We start from the raw sequence: 19,206 nt of genomic DNA, 5'->3' as shown, positions 1-19,206 counted from the left end.
ATTATAGGAGTATTTTATTTTTTGTTTTATCTCAATCATCCTTGCTGCACACCTTTTTGAGAGGGACATGCACTCATCGTGAATTTGTTAGAATACTCAATGAGCTTCACTTATATCTTTTGAGCTAGATAATTCTAATCCCATGAGAGAGCTAGATAATTTTGCTCTAGTGCTTCACATAAATATTTTTAGAGAACATCGATGTCATATTTTGTAGAAATAAAAACTCTCGATCTTCACTTATATCATTTTGAGAGTGCTCTCTCTAAGTAACTTGGTAATTGGCGTGTGCTATGAAATTAGTCCTAAATATGATGGGCATCCAAAGAGGATATAATAAAAACTTTCATATTCAAGTGCATTGATTAGTTAGAGAAGTTTGATTCCTCACAATTAGTGTTGAGATATGGATATGGTAATATTAGAGTTATGTTAGTAGGGTGTTGTGAATCTAGAAATACTTGTGTTGAGGTTAGTGATTCCCGTAGCATGCACGTATGGTGAACCGCTATGTTAGGAAGTCGGAGCATAATTGATTTATTGATTTTCATCCTTTGTGTGGCGGTCGGGATCGCGCGATGGTTAACACCTACCAACCCTTCCCCTAGGTGTATGCGTTTAGCACTTGGTTTTGATTACTAATAAAACTTTCGCAATAAGTATATGAGTTCTTCATGACTAATGTGAGTCCATGGTATAGATGCACTCTCACCTTCCACCATTGCTAGCCTCTCTAGTGCCGCGCAACTTTCGCCCGTGCACAAACCCACCATATACCTTCCGCAAAACAACCACCATACCTACCTATTATGGCATTTTCATAGCCATTCCAACATATATTGCCATGCAACTTCCACCGTTCCGTCTCATGACATGTGCCATCATTTTCATTTTTCCATTGCATGATCGTAAGATAGCTAGCGAGATGTTTCAACATCATACGCTAAGCTAGATCGTTGCACATCCCGGTACACTGCCGGAGGCACTTCATATAGAGTCATTATTGTTCTAAGTATCGAGTTGTAAGTAAATAAAAGTGTGATGATCATCATTATTAGAGCATTGTCCCATGTGAGGAAATAAAAAAAAGAGGCCAAAGATGCCCACCAAAAAAGGGGAAAAGAGGCCAAAGAGCCCAAACAAAAAAATGATGAGAGAAAAAGAGAGAAGGGACAATGCTACTATCTTTTTCCACGCTTGTGCTTCAAAATAGCACCATGTTCTTCATGATAGAGAGTCTCCTGTTTTGTCACTTCCATATACTAGTGGGAATTTTCATTATATAACTTGGCTTGTATATTCCAATGATGGGCTTCCTCAAAATTGCCCTAGGTCTTTGTGAGCAAGCAAGTTGGGTGCACACCCACTATTTTTCTTTTTGAGCTTTCACACACTTATAGCTCTTGTGCATCCGTTGCATGGCAATCCCTACTCATTCACATTGATATCTACTGATGGGCATCTCCATAACCCATTCATACGCCGAGTCGATGTGACCATCTCCTCCTTTTTGCCTGACAACCTCCACCACACTCTATTCCACCTATAGTGCTATATCCATGGCTCACGCTCATGTATTGCGTGAGAGTTGAAAAGTTTGAGAAAATAAGAGTGTGAAAACAATTACTTGGCCAATATCGGGGTTGTGCATGATTTAAATTTGTTGTGTGGGGATAATGGAGCATAGCCAGACTATACGATTTTGTAGGGATAACTTTCTTTGGCCTTGTTATTTCAAATGTTCATGATTACTTTGCTAGTATGCTTAAAGTATTATTGTTTTCATGTCAATATTAAACTATTTCTTTGAATCTTATGGATCTGAACATTCATGCTACAATAAAGAAGTTACAAAGAACAAATATGTTAGGTAGCATTCCACATAAAAAATTCGGCCTTTATCACTTCCCTACTCGAGACGAGCATGAGTTAAGCTTGGGGATGCTTCATACGTCTCCAACGTGTCTATAATTTTTGATTGTTCCATGCTATTATATTATCAACTTGGGATGTCTTATATGCATTTATATGCCATTTTATATCATTTTTGGGACTAACCTATTAACTCAGTGCCTAGTGCCAGTTTTTGTTTTTTCCGTGTTTTTGACAATTTTCAGAAAAGAATATCAAACGGAGTCCAAACGGAATAAAACCTGCGGGATGATTTTTTCCATAACAGAAGATACCCCGAAGAATTGAGAACCAAGGCAGGAGGTCTCGTGGGAGGTCACGAGCCACATAGGCGCGCCCTAGGGGGGCGCGCCTAGCAGGCTCGTGGGCCCCCCGTGCCTCCTTTGCCCTACCTCTTTCGCCTATAAATTCCCAAAAATCTCGAAACCTCCGAGGAGAGCCACAAAAATACTTTTCCGCTGCCGCAAGCTTCTGTCTCCGCGAGATCCCAGCTAGGGACCGTTCTGGTGCCCTGTCGGAGGGGGATTCGGACACGGAGAGCTTCTTCATCAACACCATTGCCTCTCCGATGATGCGTGAGTAGTTCACCACAGACCTTCGGGTCCATAGCTAGTAGCTAGATGGCTTCTTCTCTCTCTTGGATCTTCAATACAAAGTTCTCCATGATTTTCATGGAGATCTATCCGATGTAACTTTCTTTTGTGGTGTGTTTGTCGAGATCCGATGAATTGTGGATTTATGATTAGATTATCTATGCATCTTATTTGAGTATCCTCTAATTTCTTATATGCATGATTTCGTATCCTTGTAATTCTCTTCGAGTTATGGGTTTCGTTTGGCCAACTTGATATATAATTATTGCAATGGGAGAAGTGCTTGGTTTTGGGTTCATACCGTGTGATGTCCTCACCTAGTGACAGAAGGGGTAGCGAGACAGGCATCGTGTTGTTGCCATGAAGGGTAAAAAGATGGGGTTTATATCATATTGCATGAATTTATCCCTCTACATCATGTCATCTTGCTTAAGGCGTTACTCCGTTTGTTATGAACTTAATACACTAGATGCATGCTGGATAGCGATCGATGTGTGGAGTAATAGTAGTAGATGCATACATTATCGGTCTACTTGTCTCGGACGTGATGCCTATATGTATGATCATTGCCTTAGATATCGTCATGACTTTGCGCGATCCTATCAATTGCTCGACAGTAATTCGTTCACCCACCGTAATACTTGCTATCATGAGAGAAGCCTCTAGTGAATACTATGGCCCTCGGGTCTAATTTACACATTATATATTCAGCTCTACATACAAAAATACCAAAAATACTTTGCCGCACTGTTATTTTTGTTTACCTTTCATCTCTGTCATATCTCACCTTGCAAATAATCGTGAAGGGATTGACCACCCCTTTATCGCGTTGGGTGCAAGTTTGTTTGCTTTTGCGTAGGTTCATTGGTGCCTCATCTTGATACTCCTACTGGATTGATACCTTGGTTCTCAAACTGAGGTAAATACTTACTTCTACTTTGCTACATCACCCTTTCCTCTTCAAGGGAAAAATCAACGCAAGCTCGAGAAGTAGCAGTAATCCAATGAACGTTGAAGCTCGCGGTGGCTATCGTTATGTTCTCCTCACCGATGATTTGAGTAGGTATGGGTATATCTACTTGATGAAGCACAAGTCTGAAACATTTGAAAAGTTCAAGGAATTTCAGAGTGAGGTTGAGAATCAACGTGACAAGAAAATAAAGTGTCTACGATCTGATCGTGGAGGAGAATATTTGAGTCACGAGTTTGGCACATACCAAAGGAAATGTAGAATTGTTTCACAACTGACGCTGCCTAGCACACCGCAATGTAACGGAGTATCTAAACGTCATAATTGCACTTTATTAGATATGGTACGATCTATGATGTCTCTTACCGACTTACCGCTATCATTTTGGGGATACGCATTGGAAACTGCAACATTCACTTTAAATAGGACACCGTCTAAATCCGTTGAGACGACACCGTATGAATTATGGTTTGGCAAGAAACCTAAGCTGTCGTTTCTAAAAGTTTGGGGCTGCGATGCTTATGTGAATAAACTTTAACTAGAAAAGCTCGAACCCAAAGCGGAGAGATGCGTATTCATAGGATACCCTAAGGAAACTATTGGGTAAACCTTCTATCTTTGATCCGAAGGTAAACTCTTTGTTGCCAAGAATGGATCCTTTCTAGAGAAAGAATTTCTCTCAAAAGAAGTAAGTGGGAGGAAAGTAGAACTTGATGAAGTAATTATACCCACCTCTCGAACCGGAGAGTAGCGCAGCGCGGGAAAGTGTTCCTGTGGCGCCTACGCGAACTTAAGAGGAAGTTAATGATGATGATCATGAAGCTTCGGATCAAGTTGCTACTGAACCACGAAGGTCCACAAGGGTACGTTCCGGATCAGAGTGGTACGGCAACCCTGTGATGGAAATCATGTTGTTAGACAATGGTGAACCTTCGAACTATGAAGCAATGGCGGGCCCGGATTCCAACAATGGCTTGAGGCCATGAAATCCGAGTTAGGATCCATGTATGAGAACAAAGTATGGACTTTGGTGGACTTGCCCGATGATCGGCGAGCCATAGAAAATAAATGGATCTTCAAGAAGGGACTGACGCAAACGGTAATGTGACCGTTTATAAAGCTCGACTTATCGCAAAGGGTTTTCGACAAATTCAAGGAGTTGACTACGAGGAGACTTTATCTCCCGTAGCGAAGCTGAAGTCAGTCTGAATCATGTTTGCAATTGCCGCTTTTCATGATTATGAAATTTGGCAAATGGACGTCAAAACAGCGTTCCTTAACGGGTATCTTAAGGAAGAGTTGTATATGATGCAACGAGAAGGTTTTGTCGATCCTAAGAGTGATAACAAGGTATGCAAGCTCCAGCGCTCCATCTATGGGCTGGTGCAAGCATCTCGGAGTTGGAACATTCGCTTTAATGAGGTGATTAAAGCGTTTGGGTTCATACAGGTTTATGGAGAAGTCTGTATGTACAAGAAAGTGAGTGGGAGCTGTGTAGCTTTCCTCATACTATATGTGGATGACTTATTATTGATGGGGGATGATATAGAGTTATTGGAGAGCATAAAGGCCTACTTGAATAAAAGTTTTTCAATGAAGGACCTTGGAGAAGCTGCATACATATTAGGCATCAAGATCTATAGAGATAGATCGATACGCCTCATAGGTCTTTCACAAAGTACATACCTTGACAAGATATTGAAGAAGTTCAATATAGAAAACTCGAAGAAGGGGTTCTTGCCAGTTTTGCAAGGTATGAGATTGAGTAAGACCGAGTCATCGACCACGGCAGCTGATAGAGAGAAGATGAGTATTTTCCCCTACGCTTCAGCCGTGGGCTCTCTAATGTATGCCATGCTATGTACCAGACCTGATATAAACCTTGCCATAAGTTTGGTATGGAGGTACCAAAGTGATCCCGGTATGGAACACTGGACATCGGTCAAGAATATCCTTAAGTACCTGAAAAGGACTAAGGAGATGTTTCTCGTTTATGGAGGTGACGAAGAGCTCGTCGTAAAGGGTTACGCCGATGCTAGCTTCGACACAGATCCAGATGACTCTAAGTCACAAACCGGATACGTGTATGTTTTGAATGGTGGGGCAGTGAGCTGGTGCATGAGCAAGCAAGACGTCGTGGCAACATCTACATGTGAAGCGGAGTACATAGCTGCTTCGGAAGCAGCTCATGAAGGGATCTGGATGAAGGAGTTCATCACCAACCTTGGAGTGGTTCCAAGCGCGTCAGGTCCGATGACACTCTTTTGTGATAATACTGGAGCCATTGCCATAGCCAAGGAGCCCAGATTTCACCGGAAGGCCAAGCACATCCAACGCTGCTACAACTCCATCCAGGACCAGGTCCAAAGAGGAGTCATAGAGATTTGTAAAGTACAAACGGATCTGAATATTGCAGACCCGTTGACTAAACCTCTTCCTCGAGAAAAACATGATCAACACCACAATGCTATGGGTGTTCGATTCATCACAACGTAACTAGATTATTGACTCTAGTGCAAGTGGGAGACTATTCGAAATATGCCCTAGAGGCAATAATAAAATGGTTATTATCATATTTCTTTGTTCATGATAATCGTCTATTGTTCATGCTATAATTGTATTAACAGGAAATAGTAATACATGTGTGAATAAATAGATCACAATGTGTCCCTAGCAAACCTCTAGTTGGCTAGCTCGTTGATCAATAGATGATCATGGTTTTTTTATCATGGACATTGGATGTCATCGATAACGGGATCACATCATTAGGAGAATGATGTGATGGACAAGACCCAATCCGAAGCATAGCACTAGATCATGTTGTTCGTATGCTAAAGCTTTTCTAATGTCAATTATCTTTTCCTTCGACCGTGAGATTGTGCAACTCCCGGATACCGTAGGAGTGCTTTGGGTGTATCAAACGTCACAACGTAACTAGGTGACTATAAAGGTGCACTACGGGTATCTCCGAAAGTGTGTGTTGGGTTGGCATGAATCGAGATCGGGATTTGTCACTCCGTGTGACGGAGAGGTATCTCTGGGCCCACTCGGTAGAACATCATCATAATGAGATCAATGTGACTAAGGAGTTAGTCACGGGATGATGTGCTACGGAATGAGTAAAGAGACTTACCGGTAACGAGATTGAACAAGGTATAGGGATACCGACGATCGAATCTCGGGCAAGTTCTATACCAACAGACAAAGGGAATTGTATACGGGATTGATTGAATCCTTGACATCGTGGTTCATCCGATGAGATCATCGTGGAACATGTGGGAGCCACCATGGGTATCCAGACCCCGCTGATGGTTATTGGCCGGAGAGGTGTCTCGGTCATGTGTGCATGCCTCCCGAACCCGTAGGGTCTACACACTTAAGGTTCGATGACACTAGGGTTATAGGGAATTGTTATACGAGGTTACCGAAGGTTGTTCAGAGTCCCGGATGAGATCACGGACGTCACGAGGAGCTCCGGAATGGTTCGGAGGTAAAGATTGATATGTTGGATGGATGGGTTTGGACGTCGGAAATGTTTCGGGCACCACTGGCAATGTGTCGGGACCACCGGAAGGGTTCCGGAGGCCCACTGGGAGGGTTCCGGAGGCCCACCGGGAGGGGCCACCAACCCCGGGAGGCTACATGGGCAAGTGTGAGATGGAACCAGCCCGTGGATGGGCTGGTGCGCCCCCCACACCCAGCCCAAGGCGCCCAAGGGAGGGAAGGGGGGAACCCTAAGTCAGGTGGGCCTTAGGCCCACCAGGGGGTGCGCCACCCCCTCCTCCCCTCCTGGCCGCCACCTCCTCACGCCGTCTAGGGCTGTCGCATGATACGTCTCCGTCATATCTACTTTTCCAAACTCTTTTGCCCTTGTTTTGGACTCTAATTTGCATGATTTGAATGTAACTAACCTGGACTGACGCTGTTTTCAGCACAATTGCCTTGGTGTTATTTTTGTGCAGAAATCAAAGTTCTCCAAACGTCCTGAAAATTTACGAGGAGCAGTTTTGGAAAATGTCAAAAATATCTGCGCCAAGTTCCACCTCAGGGGGTGGGCCAGTGGGCCACAAGCCCTTGCTCCGCCACCACCCCCCTGGCGGCGGTGGGCAGGCTTGTGGGGCCCACACGGCTCTGCCGCCCCCAATCTCAGGTCTATAAGATCCCTTTCGCCCCAGAAAAAATAAAAAGAGAAGTTTTTGTCGCGTTTCGATACGGAGGCGCCGCCACCACCTGTTCTTCATCTGGAGGGCAGATCTGGAGTCCGTCTTGGGCTCCGGAGAGGGGAAATTGTCGCCATCGTCATCATCAACCTTCTTCCCTCTCCAATTCAATGAAGATCTTCGTTATTCGTGAGTAATCTATTCGTAGGCTCACTGGGTGGTGATGAGTAGGATGAGATCTATCATGTAATCGGGTTAGTTTTGATGGGGATTGATCCCTAGTATCCACTATGTTCTGAGATTGATGTTGCTACTACTTTGCCATGCTTAATGCTTGTAACTAGGGCCCGAGTGCCATGATTTCAGATCTGAAATTATTATGTTGTCACCAATATAAGTGTGTTTTAGATCTGATCTTGCAAGTTGTAGTTACCTACTATGTGTTATGATCCGGCAACCCCGGAGTGACAATAACCGGAACCACTCCCGGTGATGACCATAGTTTGAGGAGTTCATGTGTTCACCAAGTGCTAATGCGTTGGTCCGGTTCTTTATTAAAAGGAGAACCTTAATATCCCGTAGTTTCCTTTTGGACCCCGCTGCCACGGGAGGGATGGACAATAGATGTCATGCAAGTTATTTTCCCTAAGCACATATGACGACACACGGACTACATGCCTACATCACATTGACGAACGGGAACTAGCCACATATCTCTCCGTGTTATAGCTGTTGCATGATGAATATCATCCAAACAAATCACCAACCCATTGCCTACGAGTTTGTCCTACTGTTGTTACTTATCTTGCTCTGCTGCTACTACTGTTGCTACTGCTGTTACTTGTCTTGCTCTGCTGCTGCTGCTACTACTGTTGCTACTGCTGTTACTTGTCTTGTTGTGTTGCTGCTGCTACCACTGTTGCTATTACTGTTGCTACTTGCTACTGCTGTCACTACTGCTGTTCCTTGCCGTCGCTATTGCTCGTTACACTGCCGATACTCGTTACTTTGCTATTACTACTGTGCTTGCATATACTAATCTTTCAGGTGTGGTTGAATTTGACAAATTCAGCTGCTAATACTTGAGAGTATTCTCTCACCTCCCATCGTGCAAACCAACAAATTGGGTCGAATACTCTACCCTCGAAAACTGTTGCGAACCCTCGCTCTGGTGGGCCATCAACAACATTCTTCTAGTTCCGTTGCCGAGGAGTGCTAGCAACATTCTTCTGGTGCCGTTGCAGGGGAAGGTTTGTTGCCATCAGCATTCGTTTAGCTATCGCCAGAGATTGCAATCATCACACCCCTTAGGGGTAGGAACCCTAAGGGGGGCGCCACCCTCCCCTTCCCCCTATATATAGTAGGGGTTTTGGCTATTGGAGACACGACAATTTCTCTCTCTCTCTCGGCGCAGCCCTGCTTCTCTTCTCCCTCCTCTCCCACGGTGCTTGGCGAAGCCCTGCCGGGAGACCTCGTCACTCCATCGTCACCACGCCGTCGTGCTGCCGGAGCTCTTCTCCAACCACTCCCTCCTCCTTGCTGGATCAAGGTGCGGGAGACGTCACCGGGCTGCACGTGTGTTGAACGCGGAGGTGTCGTGGTTCGGCACTAGATCGGAATCACACCGCGATCTGATTTGCAGTGAGTACGACTCCATCAACCGCATTCTAGCAACGCTTCCGCTTAGCAATCTTCAAAGGTATGAAGATGCTCTCACCCCTCTCCTGTTGCTGGTTTCTCCATAGGAAGATCTGAATATGGAGTAGTAATTTTTTTGAATTTCGCTACGTTACCCAACAGTTTCATCCTCCTCCTCATCACGTGTGGCAGCACCAGAATTGTTGCTGCCCACATCAAAACCTGCCTCCACAACCCTTTTGTCGATCCACTCATTTTCCTCCTCGGTGATGTCACCGATGACCACTCCTTCATCGTGACGCACACCTCTTTCAGGTTGTCAAACCACTCTTACGCCACCTCCTTTGCGGATGGCTTCCATGTGGGATCAACCCCATGCGTGTTGCATGTCGGCATCATCGTGAGGACTGTATCTTTGGCGGAGTTATTGCAGAGCGGGATGACGGTTGCTAGGAGTTTGAACTTCCTATCAAGGCAGAAGAGCTGGTGGCATAGGGTGGAGAGCTGCAATGATGTCAGGTTGCCAGGGAGTCCTCGGAGCAGCCGCATTATGTCGGCAACGTTATCATACTCCCTGGCGAAGCGCTTCTAGTCTTGCAAAGGCGTGATGCACGTGGCGAGGAATTTTTCACCCACCATCTCTATGGTGAGCCCGCTAGCCCTCAGCCGGAGCATGCGCGTGATGAAGATTTCCAGCTTCTTGTCATCATGGGCAAGGGTGCTCCTTTGCTTTTTGTGGACCGGCTTGGACTTCCGGATCTTGCAGAACACTGGGGGCTCATTGTCCACAATGTAACACCATTCAGCTCGCCACTCCTCCCACTTCTGATGCAGGTTGCTGGGGGGAGGGGGTTAAACCTCCTTATGAGTGGTCCGAGGAATCCAAGTAATTCTACCGGAGCGGGCATCTCCCTCTATGCACGGATAATAAAAATGAAGGAAAAGTGCGATGTTGGGGGCTACTCCTATGAAGTTTTTGCACAAATGTGCGAAGACCGACAAGGTGGACATGGCGTTTGGCGTGAAATCTATGAGCCTGAAGCCGTAAGTCAGCATCAGTTCTCTAAATAAGTTGGAGAAGGGGGAAACCAACCCGCGGTAGAAGTACGCTGCGAAGAACGGGTACTTCTCCGTGTTGGGCCGGGAATCACTAGGGATCACCACCGGCACAGGATGCACCGTGGTTTCTTTCCCCCATGCCAGACCATACCTTGAGATGAGCTCGTTACCCGCTAGCACTGAAGGGAAGAAGACGATGTTGTTCCTCCACGCCACCGCTAGGGCATCCTTCCTCGCATCCGCGTCGGGGTCAGCAGCTCTCCTGGCCCTCTGCACCCGACTCAGAGCAGTGGTGGACAATGCCCTCTTAGGCACCATGGCGAGCTCCGAGAAGAATGTCAGCGAGAATAGTGAAGCGGTGCGGGGGGCTCTGTGTTGCGCAAGAGAGAAAGCAGTTTAGGCGGCAGAATGGGGGAACAGTTAGCTGCAATGAGCAACACATCTGTAAATCCCCTTCTTATAGGGTGGAATGCAGAGAGGCCGCCTCTCCCTATCCGATGTGGCCGTGCCTTTTTTGGTGCGCCCCTCAAGCGTCGTTTCAGTCCACCTCCCCCACGTCCTGCATTTTATGCGCGTCATGGGTGCGCAATAAAACCATCATTACAATCACATTAAAGCTTGGCCACGTATTTGTGTGCATTGCTTTGGGCCTAGCCTAACAACGTCATGGACTTAAGTGTGGTCCAAGCCCGGGGGCTTCTGTCAGTATACTAAAGAACGGGTCCTTTAGCACCCTCACTTGTGCACAGACGGCAGAAGCCTCCGGCACGACAAGCCTTGCCGGGGAAATACTGCACCCAAGACAACATCGAGCGACAAGACCAAACCATCGACAATCCACCTTGCCAGTGGAGAAGACCCAACAGCCCTCCCATCCGGCAAGATCCCACTATCTCGCCACCGCTCCACCTCATTAGATTGATTGTTGCCATCAATGAGGCGTCGAGCAGGCAGGCTCTTAGGTAGGGTTTGCTGGGGCACGTGTCAGCTCCAGGGAATTATACCACCTTTAATGACACCTGTCCTAATGCCGTGGCAGGATAATAAAAGGTAGCTCGGCGAATGAAACAAAAGGAGGGGCAATCCTTGACACGGAGCGCGAGCACGACACCTCACAATGCATTTAATTTGTGTTTCCTAATCCGACATGGTTAGGTATTTTCCATTGTAGCGTGTGTCAGCAATTTGACCACTATTACATCCACTATTTACCTCGTGTATTTACCGTTTTAGTCACCGTGGTAACCCCTTTCACCTAGAAAAGGAGGTGCAAGGCTATATTTATAAGGGTTGGAACCCTACTTAATTGCACGTGCAGTAGCACTCTCGAGCGTCTTGACGGGTTGTTGCGCTCCATGTAACCCGAGCATACACGGTAATCCACAAAACACAGGACATAGGGTTTTACGCTTGAGGACGACACGAACCTGTCTAAACCCTCGGTGTGCATTGGCTCGTGTTGCTCTTGGCATGCATAGGTCCCCATAGTCGAGCCGCAAAAGGGGCCTAGCCGGTCCCATAGATCGTCGTACCTCGACATCTTTGGTTGATTCTCGTCATACACATACATTATCAACTAATTGATGTCTTGAGTGTCGTCTTAGAGCATCTACAACCGGGCTTAACAAATATGATCCCCTAAACATCCGCGGAAGCGCCCAGTCAGTGACCGGCGTGTCCCTTATTTGTCCGTCTACGTAGCCGCACTCCTTATTTGTTTGCTCATATGTTCGGCCACTTGCACGTGATTGATGAAGAGGAAGAGAGAGAAATAAAATAATGAATATAGTAATTGAAAAGGTGATCCGGGGTGGGGCCGCGTCCTACGTGACACACTGACGGGGCGCATCCGGGCGCGTCTGCGAGCCCTCATATCCTTCCTATATTTGTCCATGATATGAGGGTTTACGGACAACCCAGACGTATTGGGATGATATGAAGGGTCCGGTTGGATCACTTTTTTCCTTCTCTCTTCTACCCGGTCATTGATCGGGTGCGTGTGCGGGCCTATGCTAGGTTGTTTGAGGCGTCCGGTTGTAGATGTTATTACCGTGAGAAGTGAGATATATGCACTTTCATAAGCAAAATTGTTTTTGGCACATGCCAATATGTTTTTTGCTCTGCAAAAACATGCTGCTTTCTAGGATAAGATGCAAATGTTTCAAGGGGCAATCCGTCCTCTGAGATCTAATGCGACATGTGGTCCTCAAGCAGTGTATTGGACTGAAATATTGAATATTTCCCCATAAGTGATATGTCATTGCGATATAACGAGCAACATGCTTTCTTATTAGCCTTACTATTATATGGGGTGGTAGACGTGTTGAAAAGTTTAGCAACTAAAGTCTATAATGCATGCTTCCTTCGTTCGATGAAAAATGTGCATATAGAAATTTTAGGACAAATTATGAAAGTGAAGTAGCAAAAAATGAATTGAAAAGGTGCAAAACACCATCTTTCTTCTTTAATTACCCAAGCTCCAATAAGTTAAGGGCATATAAAAATTAAGCAAACCACGCGTTAAGTGTTATCGGTCTTGATTATCGTGTGATGATAGTGAACTCATTTTTTTTACTTTAAAATACATTAAAAAGATGGAAATAAATTTCTTTATGGATAAATTTTAAAGCTAAATGTACGCTCTTCATAGGATGAAAGGAATATATGCTTAGTTTGTTATTGCTAAGCTTTGCTCATTTAATTGTTTAACAACTAAGGCCTCCTTTGATTCATAGGGTAGGAATATCATAAGAATTGAAATTCGTAGAAAATGGAACGTCATGTAGCCTCCAATTCGCCGAGTAAGAGTAGAAAACGAGATCATTTTGTTCACAACAAATTTTTATGAGCTACGTCCCCGTCCGGCACGCCCCCGTCCGGGCTACGAGAGGCGAAAACAAACAAAGTTACAACACACGCGTCGGCACGCCCCCGTCCGGGCTACGATTCCGAGCTCCGTACGCGCGCCGCGCCTTGCCGTCGCAATTCGCAAAGCAACAAGCAAAATCCTCCGCAAGTTCGAACCCACGGGCCGGGCGTTTCGCCAACGGTCCGGATCCCGAGACGCACCTCCTGTCGAAGCCACCAGCCAGCTGGCCCACACGGCAGCCTCCCCGTCGCCCGTCGCCTCTCGTCGCGAAGGCAATCGGAGGGAGCCATCTTTCACGAAGCCCCAAAAAATACACTGCCGCTGCAGAAAGCGTCCGTCCGCGAATGCCGCGCCTCTTTGTCGCTCGCTCCGGGGCGAGGGACCACGCGCCAGCGTCCGAGAGCGGCAACGGGCGGGCCCGACGCCGTGGGCCCCACTTCTCCCCGGCCCGCTTTCCCGGCTCCGGGCTCGTCCTCCATTTCAAATTTCAAACCGCCCGAACGGCTCCCCCTGCCCAGCCTCGTGAATCGTAACCGAATTAAGCGCACGACGCCCGACGGGTCAAATCCTCCCGTTCGGCCGTTTCGTTCCCCATTCGCCTCGTCCGCTCTCCAGTTTCCAGAGAGCCCCCCCAAGGGAGAGTCCGGTCTGATTTGGTTGGCATCGCCTCTGCGGAGCGTGCGTCGACCGATCCATGGGCGCGTCGGGGAAGTGGATCAAGACGCTGGTGGGGCTCAAGCCTGCGGCGGCGGCGGAAAAGGAGAGGCAGCACGCCGGGGGGAAGGGCCGGAAGTGGAGCCGGCTGTGGCGGAGCTCGTCCGGCGGGCAGAGGGCCGCCGCGTCGGAGGTCTCCGAGACGTCCTCCTCCGCCGCCGCCGACGCGCTCAGCTCCGTCGTCGCAGCCGTGGTGCGCGCGCCGCCCAAGGACTTCCGCGTCATCAGGCAGGAGTGGGGGGCCGTCCGCATCCAGACCGCCTTCCGCGGCTTCCTGGTAGGCCGCTCGCCTCTCCTCGCGTCGGTCGGTCCGATCTCGGGCGGCAAAGTTTCAGCTTCTTCAGCGTCGCGTTTCTTTTGGGTGCTTCTGCAGGCCAGGAGGGCGCTGAGGGCGCTGCGAGGGATCGTGCGGCTGCAGGCGCTGGTGCGCGGCCGCCGTGTGCGCAAGCAGCTGGCCGTCACGGTCAAGTGCATGCAGGCGCTCGTCAGGGTGCAGGCGCGGGCGAGGGACCGGCGCACGCGGCTGTCGGCTGACGGCCGGGACTCGCAGGACACGCTCGACGACCACAGCAGCCACGCGGATCCCGTCAAGGAAGCAGAGGTATATACTTTTGTTCAAAGATACTACTCCAACTTCGTGTGATATTTATATGTGCATTATGCTTCCTCTGCTTGTGCAAATAGATAACCATACTGTCAGAAAGTAAAATTAGGTGTTCTGCTTAATCAGTTGACGTGATGTGTTACTTTTGTTTTTCTGAAAGGAATGTGATGTGATACTTTCACTAGACAGAGACTTGCTGCAATAGGATTACTCTCCTCATGATGAAGGATTGATACGGCCATATGGACATTTATCTCCCTTTATTTTAAGCAATGATTTGAGATAACGTTTTCTATTGACCATGATTGTCCGAATGGGTCATCATAGTGCGCACTGGGCAGTGGCATTGTTTGGTGTGCCTTCCTTGGGAGATGCTACCAATAATGCATCTTTGAAACTTGTTCTTGCCATGTTCAGGCTTGCCGATTTGTGTTGTTTCAGTGTATTACCTAGTACTAGGACAATTAGCATATAGTCCTCCACAATTCTTGTTATCTTTTGACATAATACGCATATGATGCTGCTGCAAGCGATAAGAGAGTATTTGATGATCCTGCTGATGTCTGCGTGTTTGGATGGCATTGTTCACATTGCAGACAGGATGGTGTGATAGCCAAGGAACTGTGGATGATGTCAGATCAAAGATACACATGAGGCGCGAGGGTGCAATCAAGAGAGAAAGGGCAATTGCGTATGCTCTTTCTCACCAGGTAACATCCTGCTCGAATAGTCTGGGCATATGAATAAGTTCTTCATCCTGCTTGACATGCTGTTGTGTTTGCTTTTGCAGCGGAGCTCAAACCACAGCGGGAGACCTAGCTCTCCTGCCGTTTCTCTTAAGAATCATGGGACCAATAGGAACAATCAGTGGAGCTATTTGGATGGGTGGATGGCAACGAAGCCTTGGGAGAGTCGCCTTATGGAGCAATCACACAGCGAACAGACCAATTCACGTTGCTCAGAGAGTATGGACGAAATGAACGAAGTCAGCTCAAAACTTTCTGAAGCAAGCTCAGTCAAGGTCAGAAAGAACAATGTCACAACTAGGGTGTCAGCAAAGCCTCCTTCCGTTATCGCGGTATGCGAAGAGAGTGCTCCGTCAACATCTTCTGTTACTCCAATGACCGGCAACCATTTCGGAACATCAGAAAGGAGATCTGACTGTGGCCAAGGTGGTGCACCGAGCTATATGGGCTTGACAAAATCAGCCAAAGCAAGGCTGAGTGGTTCTTCTAGCACTCACAAGCCACCACTTCAAAGACAAGGATCTGCCGAGACACACAATTACAGCAGGGGAGCATTCTCTTCAATAGATGTTCAAAGCACCGCCGGCTCGGAGGTTTCAGTTACCTCAAAGAGGCTGAACAGATTAACTCTGAAAGGTCGAGGCACTAGAAGAAGTATGGACAAGGAGAATGATGATCAATCTAATTCCTTCTTTTAGGATGCGAACTCTACTTATTAATTATTCCCATTTTAGCGGTCTAGTGCTAACATGTACGTATTTTGTCAGTTCAATGCCTCATTGCTTATTCTGATATCCATATTTATGATGTACAAATGTGAAACCAGCCTAAGGTCGAACCTATTGTTCTCTCTGCTGCATTAAGAGTCTCTGGGGTTTAACTGCAGTTAGGCGCGATGGTTAGTAGTTTATGGCTAGTTCAGCTGGATTGTCAGAAATGAATTGATAGTGTTGGACTTGGACAACAGAAGTAATCTGAGTGTATGTTTATTTGGAGAGTAATCATTTGCTTATTGCTTTGCTTCTTCTACTCACAAGATGTGGAATATTTCCTTACTGCAAACTGCAGCATTTTTAAATTGTAGGTATTGGACCTCATAACTGGTGAGATTTGTCTACAAAATCTCAATATCTGGCCCAACGTACTTGCTACCAATTATTGATTTTGAAATTTGCTAGCATGCAAATGTGAGTAACATTATACTCCCTCTGCAAATATTGAGTTTCAACTTTGTTTAGCTGCAATTATATTGATAGCTTTTTAAAGACGATTGGCCCTCAAAACAGAACCATGAATGTTGAATTTTGTGCTTTAGAGGCCAAAAAGGCAGCCAGTTTGTAGCGTACTTTAATAGGTGCCTATTCGGACTCCCTCCGCTCTGCAGCTCGGCTCCAGAGCGGAGCGTCATGCAGGTCTAATTTAGGGAGTGGCTAATATGGTGCTCCACCCGCTCCACTCCCGAGTGGAGGAGTGGAGGGTTACCGAAAACATCTTAAGTATTTCAAAGGCTGGGGGTCACTCTTTTGGTCATGCTAGAAAACGAAAAAACAAATTAAAAATGAACTTGGCGTTATTGAAAAATCTGGAAGAACATGGTCCCATTAGTCCTGAACTCTATTGTAAGAGGGCGTTCTCATGTGTTGAACTGGATGAGATCCTAGTTAAGTGCTTATTTCCATCATATTGCTAACGGCAGAAAACAAAACAAAAAAAATACTCCCTCCGAATTTAAGACCTTTTAAAAATTTCATTATAGACTATATACGGAGCAAAATAAGTGAATCTATATTATAAAATATGACTATATACGGATGTATATAGTTCGTAGTGGATCTCTAAAATGTCTTATATTTAGTAATGGAGGGAGTATATACTATCCCTCCTTTACTGATGGTTTTGTTGTTATTGACGATACTGAAAACCTGCTAAACCGTGCTGCCTCCTACTATAGAAAAATATCTGGGCTTGCCCGAGGTAATTTGTTCCACTTGTCCCCTAACACCTGGAGTGCAGATGAGGATAATGCCTTTCTAACCAAAGACTTCACTGAACATGATGTTAAGTGAGCTTTACTTTGTACCGAAAGTAACAGAGCACTTGAGCCTGAGAATATTCCTACAGTCTTATCAATGTTGTTGGGAGACTGTCAAATTTGATATTATGCAACTTTTTTTCTGCTTTCCATGCTGGTACCCTTGATGTTCAACGCCTTAATTACGACATCAGTAGTTTAATTCCTAAACTTAATGGTGCAAAAAGGATTCAGTAATTTCGCCTGATTTGTGTGCTTAGATGCCCTTGTAAACTGATTACCAAGGTGTTGGACAACAGCTTTACGATGTTTGCTGATAAACTCATTAGTATGCATTCAAATGCTTTTATTAAAAATAGGAATGATATGGGTGACGTACCATCTCTTCATGAAATTTTACATCATACCCAAGCCAAGAAAAAATTGGGCATTATTCTGAAGCTGTGTTTCCAAAAAGCAGACGACAAGTTAACAGGGAGTTTCTCCTTGAGTGCCATAAAATGCGCCGCGTTTAATTCTACTTGGTGTGACTGGATTAGATTTTTTAATACAATGGCTAGTCTATGTTAAGCTGAATAATGAGAGTGGTGCTTATTTCTAAAGTCACAAAAGTGTGTGCCAAGTCGATCCTTTGTCACCTTTTTTCAACCTTGTTGTGGAGTGTTCTAAATGGTCACCAATGCTCAAAGATAGAACCTACTTATAGGCTTAGCTAAATTTTTTTATGATGAAAGATGAGAGGAATCCTTTGGAATAGCAGAGGTCTAGCAGACTTGGCTAAAAGAAGGTTCTTGGTAGAAGCGTCGCTTGAGCACAAACTTGACTTTATTGCCCTAATGGAAACCGGTAGAGATAATTTCACGTCACAATTCCTTAGTACTCTCTCCGGCGGCATAGACTTTGATTACCACCAAGAGGAAGGTCCGACGGGATCTTACTTGGGGTAAAGTGTGAGACTCTAGAAGTTCGGCACATGTCGTATGGGGACTTTGCGGTCAAATTTAGGGTTAGGTCGAAGCAAGATGGGTTCCAATGGGCGCTGGTTGCAGTTTATGGAGCTGCATGGCCTGAGCTCAAGATGGACTTCTTGGCTGACTTAGTTAGGGTTTGTGATAATGAGAGACTACTGATTCTAGTCGGAGGTGATTTCAATATCATAAGAAGAGATGAAAAAAACAATGATAACTTTGATGGGAGATGGTCATTTATGTTTAACACTATTATCGAAAGTCTTGATCTTCGGGAGATAGAACTTCCGGGCAGAAAATTTACTTGGGCAAATGCTTTACCGACACCGACGTTTGAGAAGTTGGATAGGGTGCTGACAAGTGTAGAATGGGAACATAAGTTCCCTCTGGTTTCAGTTAAAGCTTTGCCACGAGCAATCTCCGATCATACTCCGTTGCTTATGGATTCTGGAGAAGTAACCCACAGAGGTAACAAAAATGTTTTCTCTTTTGAACTAGCTTGGTTCGAGAGGGAGGACTTTATGGACATGGTTTCTAGAGAATGGACCAGTGTCACGCAGGGGAGATCGAATATAGAGTGATGGCAAAATAAAATTAGGCACTTGAGGCAACTCTTAAGGGGCTGGGCTAAGCATGAAAACGGGATTTATAAGGTGGAAAAGGAGAGACTCGTGAACCTTATAAATGAGCTTGATGTTAAGGCTGAAAATGTGGTACTTGATGATGATAGGGCCGCCAAGGCCGAAGCGGAAGAGAGGCTCAAACAACTTCTACAAGAGGAGGATTTGAAGTGGGCACTGAGAGCTAAAGTGCGCCAAGTAGTTGAGTGGGACGATAATACTCAGTTTTTCCATTTGATTGCCAATGGAAAACACAAAAAGAAAAAATATTTCAGCTTGAAAAAGATGACGGTACAATGGTAGGTCATGAGAACCTAAAATT

At 46.0% G+C, this 19,206-nt stretch overlaps 1 protein-coding gene across 2 annotated transcripts; it reads left to right on the top strand.

Moving 5' to 3' along the window:
* The first annotated feature begins 13,721 nt into the window (after positions 1–13,721).
* On the top strand, positions 13,722–16,276 carry LOC123444242 (protein IQ-DOMAIN 6-like). 2 transcript variants are annotated; one of them, XM_045120906.1, is made up of 4 exons: positions 13,726–14,191; positions 14,288–14,515; positions 15,115–15,228; positions 15,309–16,276. In XM_045120906.1, exons 1-4 carry the CDS (start codon positions 13,895–13,897, stop codon positions 15,960–15,962), a joined length of 1,293 nt encoding a protein of 430 aa, XP_044976841.1. In that variant the 5' UTR covers positions 13,726–13,894; the 3' UTR covers positions 15,963–16,276. The 2 variants fall into 2 exon arrangements, with proteins under 2 accessions (XP_044976840.1, XP_044976841.1); XM_045120905.1 differs by having other exon boundaries at positions 13,722–14,515.
* Positions 16,277–19,206: the final 2,930 nt, after the last annotated feature.

The sequence above is a fragment of the Hordeum vulgare genome, chromosome 3H, assembly GCF_904849725.1.
Source record: "Hordeum vulgare subsp. vulgare chromosome 3H, MorexV3_pseudomolecules_assembly, whole genome shotgun sequence".
NCBI lineage: Eukaryota > Viridiplantae > Streptophyta > Magnoliopsida > Poales > Poaceae > Hordeum > Hordeum vulgare.
This window is presented reverse-complemented; position numbering and strand designations above follow the sequence as displayed.